At 41.6% G+C, this 18244-nt stretch overlaps 1 protein-coding gene across 1 annotated transcript in view; it reads right to left on the minus strand.

The window, feature by feature from the left end:
* The window catches only part of UTP20 (UTP20 small subunit processome component), a 63987-nt gene extending 56347 nt beyond the window's left edge, over positions 1–7640 (minus strand). Inside the window, exons 1-8 of the mRNA XM_086885803.1 lie at positions 6806–7640; positions 6129–6209; positions 4970–5036; positions 4645–4777; positions 3978–4166; positions 2928–3009; positions 1698–1835; positions 1149–1304 (exon numbers count right to left, since the gene is read on the minus strand). Of these exons, the coding sequence (XP_086741929.1) occupies positions 1149–1304; positions 1698–1835; positions 2928–3009; positions 3978–4166; positions 4645–4777; positions 4970–5036; positions 6129–6209; positions 6806–6850 (891 nt within the window). The 5' untranslated portion in view covers positions 6851–7640. The remainder of the gene's footprint in view (positions 1–1148; positions 1305–1697; positions 1836–2927; positions 3010–3977; positions 4167–4644; positions 4778–4969; positions 5037–6128; positions 6210–6805) is intronic.
* Positions 7641–18244: the final 10604 nt, after the last annotated feature.

Here is an 18244-nt window from a genome sequence, read left to right on the forward strand (position 1 = left end):
ATCCAACAAATTTAACCCAATTTAGACAGCTATCACAGACTATGTGAATACTTCACTCTATATCCCCATGCATCCACTAGTTCCCACAGCAAAAGAAAAAGTCTCATTAAAAATAAAAGGAAATATGTCACCCAAGATTTCATAAATTCCCAAGATTTCTTAACAACTGCAGATGCTGAGTCAAAGAAACCTCAGGGATACAAAACATTCACTGATAAACAAATCTGTAGCTAACAACAGTCAGGTAAAAACTGCTTATCATATTGGATTAGGCCACAGGAACAGGACAGGATTTTCTAGGAAACTGGTTAGTCACAGGAAAGCAGTCTCAAGAAGGAACCAGTAGGAATTATTTATCCATGCTGGAAGGAGTACCCTCAAAAAGGTCATGTGAACAATTTCCCTGCAGTTTCCCATTTCATCCCTCTGAGGAGCACAACTGACACAGTCTGCTGTCAGTTACAAAAGGCTTCAATCCCCCTTAGCAAATCCCCCTATTAGATGTTTGCAAATTTTTAAATATTCGTCAGGTAAGTAAAACACACTGCCAGGTTGTGTCACTGCTGATTATTCTACATCATCCTGACCCAACACAGCACAGCCCACAGCACGCAGCTGTGCTCCTTCAAACCAGAGTGTAACCCCCAAGCAACAATGCAGGAACACCCAGACCGAAAACATTCTGATTTTCAGTACTTGGCTGCAAGGTTCAAACTTGGATTTTCAGGTTTAACTCAACTCTTTCCTTTAAAAAGATCTGTATGGTAAAAAGCTTTCCTTTTACTGTCTTAAAGTGGTTCTGAACCACCAATAGTTCAGCAACATAAAACAAGCACTACATTCCAGCAAGGGTTCTGCAAAGTGTGCAAAGGCAGACTTTATAAACAATCCTTGCTCAGCCATAGGACTGAATTCCAAGTCTCACCTACAGAGAATTCCTTTCTCACAAAAAAGCCACCAGGGTAACTCTAAAGTTAGAAAAGAAGGGTGAAGTTTCTCCCATGACTCTGCATTTTATGTTTCCAAAGCAGAAAAAAATCCAGTTCTGGTCCAATAAAACACATATACTTTCCTCAATAAGTGCTGAATTTTTTCTCAAGTCACTCATGTAAAAAAAATAACAGTAAGAAGAAAAATAGTCAGTGTACCTCCAGGCACTTAAAGACAATATCAAAATGCTCCTTATGGATATGCACTGCAGCTGATCTGATCATTTGAGCAAAGGCTTCTCCAACAGCTACCCATGGTAGTTCAATTTTTTCTTCAGTCATAGGCCCCAGCTTCAACAGAATTAACTTCATAGCCTGCACAGGAAAAGAACATATTGTGTTCTTACACTTAGAAAATAAATCTAGCAATCCTAAAACTAATTAGTGCAATGTATTCATAAAATATTCCGGTGATCTCAGTTCTTCCTAGAATGGTTACAGGGAAAAAAAAAAAAAAGGATATTATCTAAAATCTGAAATATCAGCAAGAAGTAGGATTCAGCATACAGGAATATTGCAAAGAAATTATTTAAAACAACATTCCTGGCTCAAAAAATACCTTAGAAGGTTGTCATATCCTACCAAGTAATTACCAACATGCTTATCACCAAGGATCCACTGAGGTGAATAAGGAAACACTCCATGATTTGAGTGAGCACTGCCTAGGGCCTGTTACAGTAACAGTTAAAGGAGCAATCTGGTCTTTACCGTCTGTGCACAAGAGTGGAACATATTTCGAACACCCTTGCACATCTCAAAAAGCAGCTGTCCTACACCTTCCACCTTTTCAGGGTGCTCTCCCAGGTCACGAAGCATTAAATTGAAGAGTTCATTTTTATCAGAAACCTACAAAACATAAGGAGAAAAAATCTTCTGTTCAGAGCTGCCAGATGGACAAAGGCAATCAAAAGGCTCCACAGCACCATATTCTCCTAGTCCTGCCTTCCCACAGCAGCTCAAACCCATTATTTCTATGACCACATGAAGAAATTCAAAGAAGAAATTTGATCAGCTATTCAATTACTACAGCTCCCACAGCCCCAGAACATACACAGCTCTGCTGAGGTCACTGCAGCAGAAATACATGGGTTTTATTCTTGTCATGATTTTAAACATGTGCATAAATGCACTGTTAAACTGGCCACAACTGAAACGAAAAGTCCCTGACCTGATGAGAAAGAAATGTGTATCAGCTGAACACAGAATCCAGTCATCCAAAACTAGAACCACACCTGAGAACACTGCAGGGACTTCTGGTCCAGTATTTTAAACACCTCAGTTTCTGAGGATTTGAACTTTAGAAATCTAAAAATTTGAAAATCTGGAAATTTCCAAAAACTATCAATCAAATGAACATGCTTTATTAAGGTCTCTCAACTTAGGACAAAAATGAGGATATTCAAACTTGCTAGCCAGTCTAAGGAATCCTGGCTTTTGTATGTTTTGACTGAAGAAAACCCACTCCCTTTCCTAGCTCCATGAAAGGATGATGTCTGGTTTTGGCTGATCTGCCTGGGAATGTTACATACAGTGATCTTCAGGAGTGCAAAAACATCACAAGAATGTCAGCTCTACAAAGGCCTTTAAGTATCTGTGAAAAGGCCAGTGGTCAAATGTGTATGTACAAATTCAAGCCTCACCTCTGAAGGATCACCTTACTATTACTAGTTATTTTAGACAAATCAACCACAGACATTTAGTTTAACATCTCTAAATAGACAGTGCCAAGGCCTCTATTTGCCACTACTGACATAGAATGCACGACATTCTCAGTATGACAAAAAAAACAACAAAATGGCAAAAATTTGACAACTTGGGACATGCTGCGTGACAGCTCAGGCCCTGTTAACCCTTCTCTGGAGAAAACCTAATATTGCACACTGAATCCAAAAACCACCTCAAAATGAAGATAGCACCAAAGTAGAACATCCCACTTACCTTTCTCATGAGAAAGACAAAACTTTCAGCAGCAAAGTTTCTGATGTGGAGTTTGTGGTGAGCCAGCAGGGTGCTGTACAGGCTACAAAGACACAAAATAATCCATTTTATTAGCAATGCAAGAATTGCCATCAGCTGGTTAAAAAAATTGTTTCCAGTTTACATTACCACTTTTTACAAACACTAAGAACCTGTCCTTCTAGAGAGGGCCAATACCTTCCCTCATCTAGTTTCCTTTCCACTCTCCCTGCATAAAGAACAAGAGTTTTGCAAAGAAGGTCAAGTGACAGTGCCAGGCAAATTAAGTCACCATCAAATCTGCGGATCCACACATATTCAACTGCAGCATTAAGATTTTCAAGATATATATTTAGCATCAATAAATAAAATGGAAGTTGATTTATATGCCAGATTTGTATTTCAACTGAGCCAACAGGCTCTCCTGTTAAAAAGTTAAAAGTTTTGAAACATTCAGTTTGCAAGACTGATAAATATTTGCAGTTTGCTGGTATCAGTAACAGAGGCAGGTGGCTTATCACAGGTTCATTGCAGAGAGAGTGGTGCCTCAGGTTCTCCCAAATTGAGCAGATCATTTCTCAATATGTTCGACAGCTTAGCCTGGGCTGGGGAGAAAATCTGTAACAAGTTTTTTGCTCCATCTGTTCCAAACTGAAATTAAGAGGAAGAAACATGGAACTGCTGTCTATGTCAAAAGGAAGAGCGCAGCTACATCAGCAATTTAAGCCTGAACAAGTGGTCACACTGGGTCAGGCCACATGCTCAGTCAGTCTACAGCAGCTGCCAAAAGCAGATACCTGGGAAACATTTAAAGCAAGCACATATGAAATCAGCCTTCAAGCACCTGCAGCTCAGGAACTCCCCACGCCCAAAAGTCCTTGCATTGGAGCTTGGCCAGTTTCTCTCTGAGAAAAGTTGAGAAAGCATGCTAAAAAGTATACTGAAGCATTAAGCCATGTATTCATGTGGCATTTACATTTTTACAGCATCTAGTAACTGCTGATCAAGACAGACATTAAATATGGTTTTTACCTGTATATGTTGTCTATGTCCTTCACCATCAATCTCCACAAATACTTGTAGAGATAGGAAAGAGAGGTAAAAGCCCATTCTAGCAGTTCAGTATCCTGCGTATCCAGTAATTTGGTGATGGCCAGGAAAAAGTCATGAAAGTGAGGATAGAAATCAGCCTGAAGATCTCGAGCCAGCTGCACCACTAGACTGTGTTTCAGAAAATACATCAGTGTTAGTGCCTTTCAAAAACAAACCAATAAAAACCTTGTCAAACATTGAATAATCCAGTGAAGTCTCTTTGGAAAGAAAGACAGCATCACTTTTACTTCTCACTTTTTAAAAAATATTACCTATTAGGCAGCGGTGGATGGCAAGAATCTTAAGATTTTCAAAAAATCAAGCTGACAGCAGTAAACAAGAAAAGAAATTATTAACATCAGACAAAGCACATTAATATAATGGCTGACATTCAGTAAGCACTCCAGCTAATTTGTTTGCCTTGTCATAACTATATTTTTTTAAGACTTAGAACCATAAAGCTCTCCCAGGGTAATATGACCACTTTGGGCATCTCATTGCTTATTTTCTTCAGGCATAATAATGATAAAGAACACTTACAACAGGACTTATACTTATTTGTAATACAAACAAGGCTCATGACTACTTTTTGTGACCATATACTTACTTTAATAGGGGTTGGTAAGCAAGACTGCCTTCGACTTGCAAATGTGTCTTCAAGCTCTGCACAACATCATTTTGGTAATAAACCAGCTGGTTGAAGGACTGGCATTTGTTGGCCACTTCACTGTAGAATTGCACTGTTCAAACAACAAAAGAGAAGCCCTGAAAACCAGTCCAGTCCCTGGTAAACATGTAGGGTATTAAAGAATAACAGTGCTCCAGAGCCCAGTCCAAAAACCAGTCAATAATTTCCCACTGGTCTCTGGATGAGGAAAAAACATTTTTTAGCAGTCTAAGGAAAGCAGGAAACATGAATATAAATGACGTACCAAAATGCTGAGTGAGATTCAGTTCCTTCCATTTCCGCAGTCCTTCAAAAAAGTAGGTTTCAACCTCCTGCCAAAACAAAGATGATGAAGAATAGCTACCAACCCTAATGAATGTTTTTTGTAAAGATGAGAGGTTCAAGTGAAGACAACTATCAAGTGCCTTAAACATTTAAAGAATATTCTAAGAAATCTCAATTACTAACTTCAACAGGTATTGTGGAGCTTCAGTGAAAATAAGTCTTCCTTTCAATATTCAAAATACATTTGAAAATATTTTCTGGTGACAAGACTTGTTTACATAACTGCTTTTTATACCTCTGTTGACTGGCTTTGATAATCTAAGATGCTAAGCCATAGTTCACCCAGCACAATGCCTTTTGGCATCCTCACAGCTATTGAGTGGGAAGTTCAGAAGAACAATCCAGTAGGCCGGGTGGCAATAACCTGCAGAATGCTATAATTGTAATGATGATTTATACCACGCATAGAAATGATCCTTGTGATCCATAAAGACACATGCTCATGCTTTACACACATGCTGCCAGTATGTGGGTGTTGATCTCTTCTCCCAGGTAACAAGTGATACGACGAGGAAATGGCCTGAAGATGTGCTAGAGGAGGTTTAGAGTGGATATTAGGGAAAATATCTTTACTGAAAGGGTGGTCAGGCATTAGGCTCCAGAGAAGTGGTTGAGTAATCCCTGGAAATATTTAAAAGATGTGTAGATGGGGCAGTTAGGGACATGGTTTAATGATGAACTTGACAGTGTTAGACAGTCAGACTCAATAATAATCTTAGAGGTCTTTTCCAACTTATGATTTTCAAACTCCTGATTCTATTGCAACTATTCAGCCCCTGCAAGTACTTCCAAGTCTGATCCTAGGACTGCTAAATGACACAGCAGCATCTTTCATGTTCAGAAACAGGACCACCAGCCACATGGAAGAAATCAGGGTGGTACTGTCAAAGTGCCTCCATAGCAATACTGCAAACCAGGTAAAAAAGTAAAAGGAAACAAAGAATGAAATGAGGCTCCAGAAAAGGCAGTTCTTGCAGGAACTTCTTCCCTATTTCCTCCTAAATGAATTTCTTAAGTGACACTTTCATGGAGTGTATCTACTTGTGATTTCAGAAAATAATCACAATTGCTGCTCTCACCTCAGCATAGCTCCCAGTTCTGTCAATCCGATGAATAATATCAATATTAATGTTGCTCAGGCGCTCCGAAAAGGTAAGAAACTGGAAAAAAAAGGACACGTTTCTTGCTCAGTTCTTAGCACATCCCTTCTAAACCTCTCTTGATAGCATACACACTGCAAACAGAAACCCCACTTCTAAAGACGGGCTGCCAGATAATACCCCCCAATATCAGCCCTACAAAAAGATCAAGGCAAAACGCCCAGGACTGACCCTCTTCCCCCTGCCCCGACCAGCAAAGCTGAGGCTCGCAGCCCACGCATCTGCTCAACACGATGAAAGAGACGCAGAGAAATCTACCTAGACCTCAGCAAACTTCCCCGCTCTCAGCCTTCCTGAAACAACGCCCTGGTTAATTTCATTGAGTTATGTCAGCCTGCTACACTAGGCCTGCTGCCTGCCAGGGACGGCGACCCGGCTGACGGAGAGCCGGGTACGGGGCAGCAGCCGCACTCCGGCCCCGCTGTGTCGGCCGTGACCCTGGCAGCGCAGAGCGGACTCTGCCACGCCGCCCTCACGCCTCACGCCTCCCGCCGCCCTGCCGCCTCGGCAGCCGGGCACGGCCACTGAACTAACACCGACGGCAGCAGCCTGAGCTCCCTCTCCCGGCCCGCAGCCGCGTCCGGGCGGGCGCTCACCCGGTGCGTGTTCCCCGACTTGTGGGACGAGGGCTTGCTCTTCATGGTGGCGGCGGCTGCGGCCCCACAGCGGGTCCCTCACGTGCGGCCCTACGCGCCGGGCGCCGCCATGCCGGGCACGGGCTGCCGGGAGCAGGGGCGGGACCGCCGGCGGAAGGGGCGGTGTGTGCCCGGAGCCGGGGAACGTCCAGTCCCCGTCTCACCTGGGCAGCCAGCCGCCGTTCCCTGGGAGCTGTGGGCAGAGTAGCCCCGCTCCGCTCTTGTCTGTGCGCTCTGGGGCGCCTCGGTGGCAGGGGGAGGCCGCCACGGTGCGCAGGGAAGAGCAGTTTGTGCTGTGGCGAAAGCGTGGTGTGGCGGAGCGCAGCCCACAGCACAGCATTGATGGCTCGTCCCGAAACACTGCCCGGCTCCCTGATCTTAGTAGAGATTTTGGTCCGGACCTCAACAATTTAAACAAAAATGTTCATCGCAGACAAAGTACATGCAAACCAAATCCTCGCAAAAGAGCAAAGGGTTACGGGCTGGTCGTCCCTTGCAATACCACGGCTTGTCGGAGCTTCTGCCTGCGGCTGCAGTTGCGGGAGGGGAAGGACTCATGAGTGAGGTGGGAGAGGAACTTAAGGTTGGAAGGAGCTTTGGCGTGGGCAGGTGCAGCACAAAGAGTTCAGAACCACGCGACCATTCAAGGTTGGGTCCTGAACAGCTTGAGAATTTGGCCCTGCCGAGGCTGCGTGTCCTGCCTGCTGCAGGCAGCTCAAGGCCACTTTCAGAAACCAGGCCTGCAGGTTACTCCCACGGAGAGACGTAAAGGTAGATTTGAGCACGGCTGAAGTTCACGATTAGGAGCACGTAGGGACCTACAACTTGGAACAGACCCAACAGGTTAAACACTGCCAGGTGCATCCAGAAGGGCTGCCCACAGGCAGGTGGTAAGCCATTAACACGATAGCCATCTGGACAGGACAGGCAGGGGAGCGTGCTTGCTTCAGCATCTGTGGAGTTAGAGCTACTGAGACAGCTATTGGCTTTAAATCTCACTCTTCTGCTGTAGGAATAGAAAAGACTTCTGGTGTTTCCATTAGGTGGGAAGAGAATGCCTAATTAGCCATTTAAATTTGAAAAGGTTGGCTTAAGTGATTTCAAGGCCAAATATCTCCATTGAAAGCACAGTTAAAAGCATGTTGAGAGGTCTAGATCCACAAAAGTTTAGGCATCAATATGCAGCTGTTTAAGAGCACAAATAACCCTCCAGAAGTGGTTAGTAAATTCACTTACTCTGTCTCATACATATTGTATACTTGTGGGAAACAGTCTACAAGATCTTTTTTTTTTTTTCATTATGAATAGCATTTATAGCAGAGCCGTAGAACTTTGTGGGATGCATGCAGTACAAAATCATCCAAGGAAATGAGCAAAATCTAACATTCTTGTAATGGGGAGAAAAGTTCAGGTGTGCTCTGGCTGTTCCAGAAGTCATCATCAGCAAAAAAAAAAAGACATTAGAGGAAGTTTTAAAAAGGCTAAAAATGTTTTTTTGTGTTTGTAAACTGGCAATTTCTCAGAAGATTGAGACAGGGTAGACCTGCAGCTGCTGACGTTCCTGAGAGTTTCTGGCTGCAAGAGCTACTCACGGACTTCACTTCAGCCAGCACTGAATACTGCACTTGGAGGTACATCTGAGTGAGCCTCAGGCTAGTAGCCCCAGTTTCAATACCAATATGGCCAGGACAGTAGATCTGGTGCCTCAGCTGGCAAGGTTCAGTGACCCAGAAGGGCCCTTCCCCACTTATGTATGAGCTGCAGCTATGTTAACAATATCTTTACTACATACACTCCCCTCTGACTGCAATGCCTCAGGCCTTGTTCTTTTACTTTTCCAGTAAGAGATGTGTTTTTCCCATCTCTGCCAGGCCCCAGCTCCAGCACGCTGTGATTATCTGATGGTCCCAGCCAGCAATTCTCCTTCAGAAACCTATGCTAAAGGCATTAAAAATTAAAAACACATAGCTTTCTGAAGAGGAATGGCTTATTGGTAGTAGAACCTGTAGAGGCACGTAGAGGAAACCTTTGTAAAATAGTGCACGCATGTCTACCAAAGCAATCACTGATGCAGATCTGACTTCTTCAAAAACCCAGTGTGGGCTACAGCCACCAGTCCCTGACTCTAATCCACCAGCACTTCTGAAACAGGCCTAAGATTCCTATGTCTCCTCCATTCCTGGGCTTTTTAGTCCTGCAGTTTAAGATCTACTTGCTGGACTCAACATGAGTTACTTTATGTATAAGCAAAGCAGGCTTGCTTTCTGGTAATGTGTAGTTTAGCCTAATAATAGTACTAACTGGGTTGAAATACCTCAATATTTAACCCAGGATGGTCTCACAGGGCAGAGATACATAACCTACATGTTCACAATGTGTGTGTCTACCTTTGAGCATCAACTTCAGGCTCCTTTTATATTCATGGAAGATCTAGACACATTCTTGTACTTGAAACAGCTGTGTTAGAATAGAGTTAATCCTAGAATTGGTAGTCTCAGAAAGTCTGGAATACCCCATTATATGTGCATATCTACAACTGCCCCTGTGGATGCCCCCCACATAGCTCAATAACTACATAAATACACAGTACCCAAACTGTAACTGAGTTGGCCTACTTCTGTCATATTTTTATGTGTATTATCACAAGCACAGCACACAGTCCTGAAGCCAGCATGACACTGAGTTTCTGACTTAAGGGACACGTTACCTGACACAAGACAATGAGCAGCCAGCTCAGCCTATTTTTAACCAGAGGGTGTTGTAGATTGCATAGGTGCACAGGTATAAGATCAAATTTTCATTTTCCTACCATATTCATAGAGGCATGGTGGATTGCACAGGTAATTATATTGTGAGAGGATTTTCCCTTATATAATATATATAAGGGAAATATAATATAATATAATATAATATAATATAATATAATATAATATAATATAATATGCTAATAGATGAGGAGAAAGAACTCTGAATTAGACCAAAGATCTTCCAATCTTGGATGCCCAAAGCTAGATTGCTCAATCAATATTAAAAACACTAAACAGTTATCTGAGCTAGTTGTGAATCCAGAAGCCCTTCCCTTTGCCTGTCTTGTGGGGTGCAAGGGTTGGGTAGATGTGGCTGTAAACCTACTGCATCACAGGAGTTCTTCAAAATCCCCCTGTAGGGGGAAGCTGTCATGAGTTGAAGGCAGGTTATACGAGCATATCGTGCACTTTGGTGTATTCTTTAAACTGAAGCAAACAGATTAATATTCTTCTAATTTGTCTGCAAAGTAAGATGAGTGCTTTGTAACACAATGACATATTTTCACTGCCAGTTTTCTCCTCAGCTTCTAGCTGGCACTTTGCCTTGCCTTGCGGGAGAAAACCCACAAGATTATGTAGGACGTTGTTGAGAGCACTTCAAAATCAAAGCAGACAAGATACTGGAATCCTGTTCTGCAATCTGGTGGAACAGTTTGGCCACATTTTTTCTAATGTGCCTGAAGCATAGAGATTCTGCAAATAATGCAACTCCAGGTCAATGCTGAGTCATGAGGGAGAATTTAATCTACCCTTAGGTTTGCTGATCAAAGAGGGCTGGAACAACAGGCTAGAATATAGATCCCAGATGTACTGTCTGAAATATCCTGAAATATTAGGGACTTCACAGAAAGGGGCACTGACAACCTGGTTCAACCCTTGACATACCTAGGCCAGTGTTTTATCTATTTCAAGCTCTGCTGCAGAGCTGAAATAGGTGGGCTGCACTAGCTCCATCTCCTGAAGTAAACTGAACAGTGCACAGGGATCATCCACACCCATAAATCATCAACACAATCCCTGGCACAATTTTGATTCATGCCAGTTTTCTGCCCAGTAGAAACCCACACCTGTGGGGTTTTTTTATTTGTGGCTTTTTGTTGTTGTTGTTGTTGTTGTTGTTGTTGCTGCTGTTGTTGTTGTCTGGGGTGTTTTTTTGTTTTGTTTTGTTTTGTTGGGTTTTTTTTGGTTTGATTTGGTTTGGTTTGGTTTTTCTTTTTGGTGGAGAAGAAAGTTTTAGAATTTGTATTAGAAAGAAAAAGGGTCTGATTTCTGCACAAACCACATGTATACAGATAGCCCCAGGACAGGAGAGGTTTGCAGTGGTAGCTATTGCTATTTTTTGTCATCCACTGCTCTGCTACAGCAGCAGCAGAACTGGCTACAACCTTGTTGAAAGCAACAGTAATAGAAGCAGCAGGAGGAAGATTCACAGAGGAATCATGGTGGATGGAAAGGAAAATGAAAGGGCAGGATGGAGTCTTGTTCTCCGAAAGAGATGTGAATGCTCTCCTGCATTTCATGCTTTCCATTAAAATGAGGGGCACTTGGATTTGACAGAAACCATCTGGATTTCAGGCTGTCTGTCATGTCTGGGACTACTAAGTCTGTTTACAACATGCCATTCAGGGGAAAATAAGGCCAGGCTCACTGAAATGGTATGTTCCTGGCATGGAATAGAAGGTAATGTACAAAGCAATTGGTACTGTTCTTCATATCTCTGCATCCATCTCATTCATGCAACAAATGTTAGGTTTGATGTTTTGGCTAATTAATTTTCTTTTTTTTTTTTTTTTTTTCTTTTTTGAAGCTTGAACTGTCATAGTATTCATGCAGCTCTAACTTGGCGCTCAGGTTCCAATAGAGCTAGTACTTCAGTTATCCATTCCTGATCTCATAGATCCAAGAGACATAGTGTACAAAAGCTGAAGAAAAGGTCTAATAATCTCAGCTCTGCAGTGTACTGTGAGGAAAAAGCATTTAAACATACATACCCTTAAGCTGAGACTGCTAGGAAGAAGCCTAATTGTGATGTGTACTGTTGAGTGAAATATTTGTGGGTACCTTAGAAAAGTGGAAGAACTTATACATCATCAAGAGATTGATGCTCAAAAGCAGCCCTTCTTGGCATTTCCACTGTGTCATAAGGTGCTGGTACCAGCTAAATTATAGATATTCATGAGAATTTCCAATATTGGTCTATATAAAGCAGAAAAAACCGCAACAAAACACCAAAAAATCAAACCATACCAACCAACATACCAGCCAGCCAGCACACCAACCAACCAACCAACCAACCAATCAACCAACAAAACACCAAAAAATTTTATTGATGCTGTAACTGCAGAGAAGTTGCTAACACTAAGAAAAAAAAAAAATAAAAATAGAGGTGTCCATTCTTACCATAAGTTTAAGTAAGTTTTTGGACACCACTGCTGCTTTTCATACAGATTTGTGGGTCTAATTTATGATCAGAAATGAACTCCTTTAAAATTACGATCAGCTAATGGTACTGTAGATGAGTCTAAGAGATGGAGTCCCTTAAATCCAGCTGCAGGCAAAATGCTTCTCCTTGACTGCCATTTACTGCTGCACTTCTTTATGCATCACATCATTCACCAAGTTTGCAAAGTGCTAACCCTATCACATAGTATTAACCTGATATGCAAAAGCTGTGGAGGCTTTATGATGCTGGATCAATATAATTTTTTTTGCTTATTTAAAAAATTACGTTAAAGTAATTATTTCTTCCCCATTGCCTTAGCCTCAAATCCACATTTGCAACAAACCCCACTCAATAGTCTATTTGAACATGTGCTAAAACTGGATAGCAATACACTGAAGCAACAGACATTAATTTTAAGAGTCACAGTGTGCCTGGATTAATAAAGTCCCCCCTGCTATGGAGTTTGGTCATGGTCATCTGCATGACACATGTCCACAGTCCCCCACCCACCACAGATCACCCGCCACTTCTTGGCATCCTACAACAGCCATAAGACTGCAGTACAAGAGGCCAAAAAAAACCTATGGTGTGTCCCAGCAGCATATTGGGAGAGACCAAGGATGTTGGCATCCTTGAGTTTCCACTCTCCTGGAAAAAACAGGGATTTGCTATTTGAAATGTCCAGATAGCATCAGAAATAGGTGCACCAAATCTCACATTATAGAGGAAATCTGAAGAAACAAATCAAGCCAAAGTCAACAGATTCAGATGGTTGGACCTGAGGGAAAAAACATCCTTCCTTACCTGCTTTTGGTGATGTATGTTACTTTGAGGATGTCTGACAAAAAAAGCAATTAAACACATAGAGCTGGTGTAAATATGCATAACTGCCTTCAAACATTTCCAAGCAATGTGTACATCTGTGTGATCTCAGCATGGGCAGCCTTAACAGAAAGTAGAAGAACTGAAGACTATCAAAAAGGGGTTTAAAAGAGAGTCAAGGCAGTCAATTCCTAAAGACATTAAAGAATTGGAAGAATGAAGTGGATAGAAAACAGTAATTTTGGGGGAAATGTGTCATGGGACCGTGGGTCTGGAAAGAAGAGGATTCTTGCAAAAGCGTGAGAGGAAGGAGAAAGAGAAAGTTTCTTTATGTGAAGAGATGGGGGCGGAGATGAAAGGATTGAGGGAGCACAGGGGATTTAGCAGTAGCAATTACAAAGAAGGATGGGAGGCAGACAATAAAGGAGATGTCAGAACTGGTGATAGACGCTCTGGATTATGAATAGAAAAATAAATCAAAACAATCAAAAAGCTAGTTAGGTCACTGGGTAGTGGCAGGCAACGTTTTTCAGAGTATTTTGAAGCGGTAGAGTTAGCAGGCTCATTTCCAGAGGCTTCCTCTGTAGAAGATGCAAAGAGACGGGCTCCTCCAGGGAGCATACCAAAGCAAGTTTCTTTCTGAAGAGCCTGTCTCTCTCCCTCAGTAGGGAGCCAAGCTGCATAACTAAAGTACCTACACAGTACAACTAAAGCAAACACATATCAAAATAGCACCAGCTAGAACATGTGAACTGAGATAGTTTGGATAGCAGGTTGTGAAAAAAAAGAGGGAAACAACAGAAACAAAACACAGAAATTAAGAAAAATTTACTCAGAAAAAAAATCAATTTTTTGTTCATCATTCTGGTGAACATTTGACAGCCCTTTCTCATACATTAACTGCAAGTAAGCAAACTAGTTGAATTGTAATTCTCTCAATGCAGAATTGAACACCTTAAATAAACAAAAGATCCCAAAGCCATGGGAATAAAGTTCAAACGTGTAACTTATTTATCCATTTGAGTTAAAGAAGTGAAATCTGTACCACAATTTGATTCCCATACTAATTGTTCTCTTAAGTAAGTATTTATGTATGCTACATCTCACTGCATGGACAGTCCATAAATAAATTTTGAAATTTGTTCTTTTAGATGAAAGAGGAGAAATTTCCAGCAAATGCATTATAGACTCCTAATCATTCAGATTTAAATGCTCAGTAGTCAAGGCTAACTTAAGTACTTTCTTCAGTCCTGGAGCACTCACTATTGATTTTAAAAGGTGTGTTGGTATTAGTGGGTTACACAATCTGAAGTTTCCTTCTCAAGTACTCATATTTAAATTATTTTTCTTGAAAACTGCATTCATTCGAATTTCACTGGAATGTGAAAATAGAAAAAACAAACAACTGAGAACATTCACAATGTCAACATAAACCATGACTTTTATGACTCTTTGGCTCTTTTCTCTGTGTTGATCTTTTCCTTTGCAAGTCACTCTTGCTGTCCTTGTGTCCCAGACATGCTAAGCATGAGAGGACGAGCACTTCAAGCGAAGAAGTTGTTACCCTGAAAGACTTCCTTATGATTAGGGTCTGAAGGAAAGACCTTTCCCAAATCTACACCTCTTCAAATAAAGGATTTGGATAGGATGAGGATTGGAAATGCTACAGATATGGAATTAGGGAGCCATGCTTCTTGAAATATATAACTTGTTATGTTTATGGTTTGTTTATGGTTTTTTAAGACATAAGACACTTGCAAATATCATTGCATCCTCATTATTGCCCACAAACGGAACACAGTCTGTGCAAGAGGTGTGACTATTTCTAAGAAACTCATTCTAAATTTACAAGGAATATTGATGATGCTGCTGCTCTTCTGAATATCCTTGCAGGGTAATTCTGTCATGTGCAAACACTAACAGAAAAAGGGCTGACAAAAAAGCAACAAAAAAGAAAGCTAAGAAGATCACTTAACTAGACTCTGGGAGATTCGCTAAGATATCTGCCCTGGTTTTGGCTGGGATAGTTCATTTTCTTTTTAGTAGCTGGTACAGTGTTGCATTTTGAACGTAGTATGAGATGAGTGTTGATAACACACGGATGTTTTTATTGTTGCTAAGCTGTGCTTACCCTAAGCTAAGACTTTTCAGTTTCCCATCCTCTGCCAGTAAGCAGGTACACAAGAAACTGGGAGGAAGCATGGCCAGGACAGCTGAGCTGGACTAAACAAAGGTATATTCCACACCACAGAACATCATTCCCAGTATATAAACTGAGAGGAGTTGGCCAGGAGACACTAATTACTGCTTGGGTGTGAGCTGGGCATCAGTCAGTGGGTGGTGAGCAATTGTATTGTGCATTGCTTGTTTCTTTTGGGTTCCTGACACCCCCTTTAATTAAAATTATTATTATTGTCATTATTATAAATATTGTCATTGGATTCTATTTTGTTTCACTTGTTAAACTGCTCTTATCTCAAGCCACAAGTTTTACTTTTCTTTTTTTAACATTTCTCCTCTTCACTGCAAGGTGGGTGGCAGGCAGTGATTGAGTGGCCATGTAGTACTTAGCTGCTGGCTACGTAAACCACAACAGGAGTATTACACCAGGAGAAGCAAAGCCAATGACGGTGGTAGTCAGGTAACTAGCTGTACTATGCCCAGCAATTCAAAACAGCAGTGTGTGGAAAAGCACAGCAAGTAGAAGAGATTAGGGTCTCTCCAAACACCTTAACTGATGTTCAGAAATATGAAACATGATTAGCAATGAGCTTCCTTTACACCAAAATGCAACAGGCTTCTCAAAGTGACAAGGGATGCTGTACAGGAAGCAGTTGCTGCAATTAAAATCTTCCAAAAGTAAAAGCAGTGCATTTTTACTTGAAGTACTGCATTGTGAGAAAAATCAGACTGTCTAATTAAATGATTAATTTTGACATGTTATTCCTAACAAGAACTGTCATGTATAGGGAATTCAAGGGTTAGCTCCATAAAGAGAGGAGTAAATGGAACCTAGATCCTCATATCACTGTGTCTTAGTGTTGGTTGGCTTGTGAACTTAAGCGGATGAGAAGTTGCCTGCAGTTCTGTGTTTTTAAGGTCTTTCAAATGGTTTCACCGTTCCCTAATAGAGGTTCAGCTCCTGCAACAGTGTTCCTTTCAACAGGAACATTTATTGGATCCTGCATTTTTTTCCATCTACTTTAGTGCAACTTGTAGCTCCTTAATCTTTCTGAGGCCCCAATCCCTCTAGAATTGGTGATGGTGTACTGTGGTCATTGCACAGAGTGCAAACACCTTCCACATGCATACTTGTATATATACATACATGGCATGAACTCACATCTCTGATTTCCTAACCAATCATCCATTTTTGCAGATTTTGTTTTGAAATTGTTTTGTTTGTTTGTTTGTTTGTTTTTACCAACAGCCAGCCAGTTTCTGGCAAGGTCTCCAAACTGATCTCTGTGTAAACAGCAGAGAACAGTGGCCAGTCCTGGCACTGCACAGGAGTAAAATTGGCCATGAACTGTTCTTCATCTGCAAACCCAGCTCAGCTGCTGTAGGTACAGCTGAACCCCACACAGTCTGAAACTTCACACTCAAGTGAAGAATTACTGGAAGCTGGAGAGCTCCCAGGCTGCCGAAGCAAAATGCAAAGGGTCTTGCATCTCTGCTGAACAATGCTCACCAGGCCTCCAGTGCTCTCCTCCCTCGCTTACAGTTGTTTCTGCCCATGCCCACATTTGTCTACAAGCAGGATAATAAATCTATTTTTCACAGCTTAGTTCAGAGAGTAGGGCAGCATCTCTCCAAGTTCAGGGCTTAATGTATTTGTCTTGTCTACAGGAGAAAATCCATCCCACTGATCTCCCAATGCAGGGGCCCATCCACATGAAAAATAACAGGAAAGGAATGTCCTTCTCTACAGACTTCCAGTAACACCTCACATAGCCGTCCCAAGCCAAATACAAGGAAGGAACCATTTGGAACCCATAGGGCAGTCTGGGGTTTGTTTGGTCAGATCCATGGCCTTTTTAATTTGATGGTGCTGGAGAGATATGAATCTTGCTGCTCTTACTATTAAACACTGAATCCCACTGATGTCAGTAGATCTTACAAAAATAAAGTCACAGTGGCAGTGAGATATCACATAAGGCCCAGTGGAGATGGTGCAAAGTGTTAAAGAAGACAATGAAATACACTCTCTGAGTCTGGAAGACATTTACATATCTAAAAAATCCAGGAAAACATTTAGTTCTAACATTTAGTTAGAACCTGTTCTCCAGGTTCACTTGCTGTGATTTAGAACATGGCCATCATATAGATTTGTTGCTGGTTCCAAAAATGGAAACACCCACATGGGAGGATACAGCCTTTCATGCCATATTGGTCATGATGACATTTGAAAGACAATTTGCTTAACACTTCTGGTAAAAGAACCAAGGATGCCACCTGAAACCAGAGTGATGTGCATTTCCTCATAGCTGCTAGTGTTTCAGTTAAGAAACTATTTGTTTTCTAATGCATGTTATCACTTGCTGTGTTTACATTATGTCAAAAATTATAAAGAAGCATAATCAAAGTTGTATTAATCCTGTGTAATTAATACTTTAAATGCATGTTATTGTTTGAATGGTTTGAGCAACATAATTCCTGAAGGAGTGGAAACAAAGGACACTGAGATGAAGCTCTGAGCAGCATGAGCTGTAGGTCTGGGCCAGAGCCCATTTATATCCTTCCTGAGAAAAAGGGGTGATGCTTTTTGACAACAAATACTTTCTTTTGGACAACACCTGTTCATTGCACTGAGTGGGGTTGTGCTGGTTTTGACTGAAGTTTTGCTTGGAAAGTTTCTCATCTTTCACGTTGTCAAAGATTTATTAGGACAACCACTTCAGATGATCAATAAATAAATAGCCTAATTGGTAGGTGTAGAGCTTAAGTTTCTTTCTTGTTCTTCCTCAACAGGACATCTGGAAGCTCTTACTCAGTGTGTAAGTATTTAGAGAGTTATCGGGCTAGAGATGCCCTAACCTGTTGTGGTGAGATTAGGACATGCCACTTGCACACCTTGGCCAGCTTCTGTCTCTTCAGGGACATTCATACTCCCAGATAGGCATCTAGACACCAGACCAACAGACATCATTTCACAGCTCGACTTAATAATCCTGCCAGACCAGACTTCCACCCATTTCCCCTTCCTTCCAATATGCACTCAGAAGTAACTCCAAAAGGCCTGCAATTCCAGGGCTCCCAAGGAGAGAGAAGTGTTTCATCATCTGTGCTTGGCTCTCAGATGTCTGGTCATTTCAGTCTAAGATACAG

The sequence above is a fragment of the Cyanistes caeruleus genome, chromosome 4, assembly GCF_971803275.1.
Source record: "Cyanistes caeruleus chromosome 4, bCyaCae1.hap1.1, whole genome shotgun sequence".
NCBI lineage: Eukaryota > Metazoa > Chordata > Aves > Passeriformes > Paridae > Cyanistes > Cyanistes caeruleus.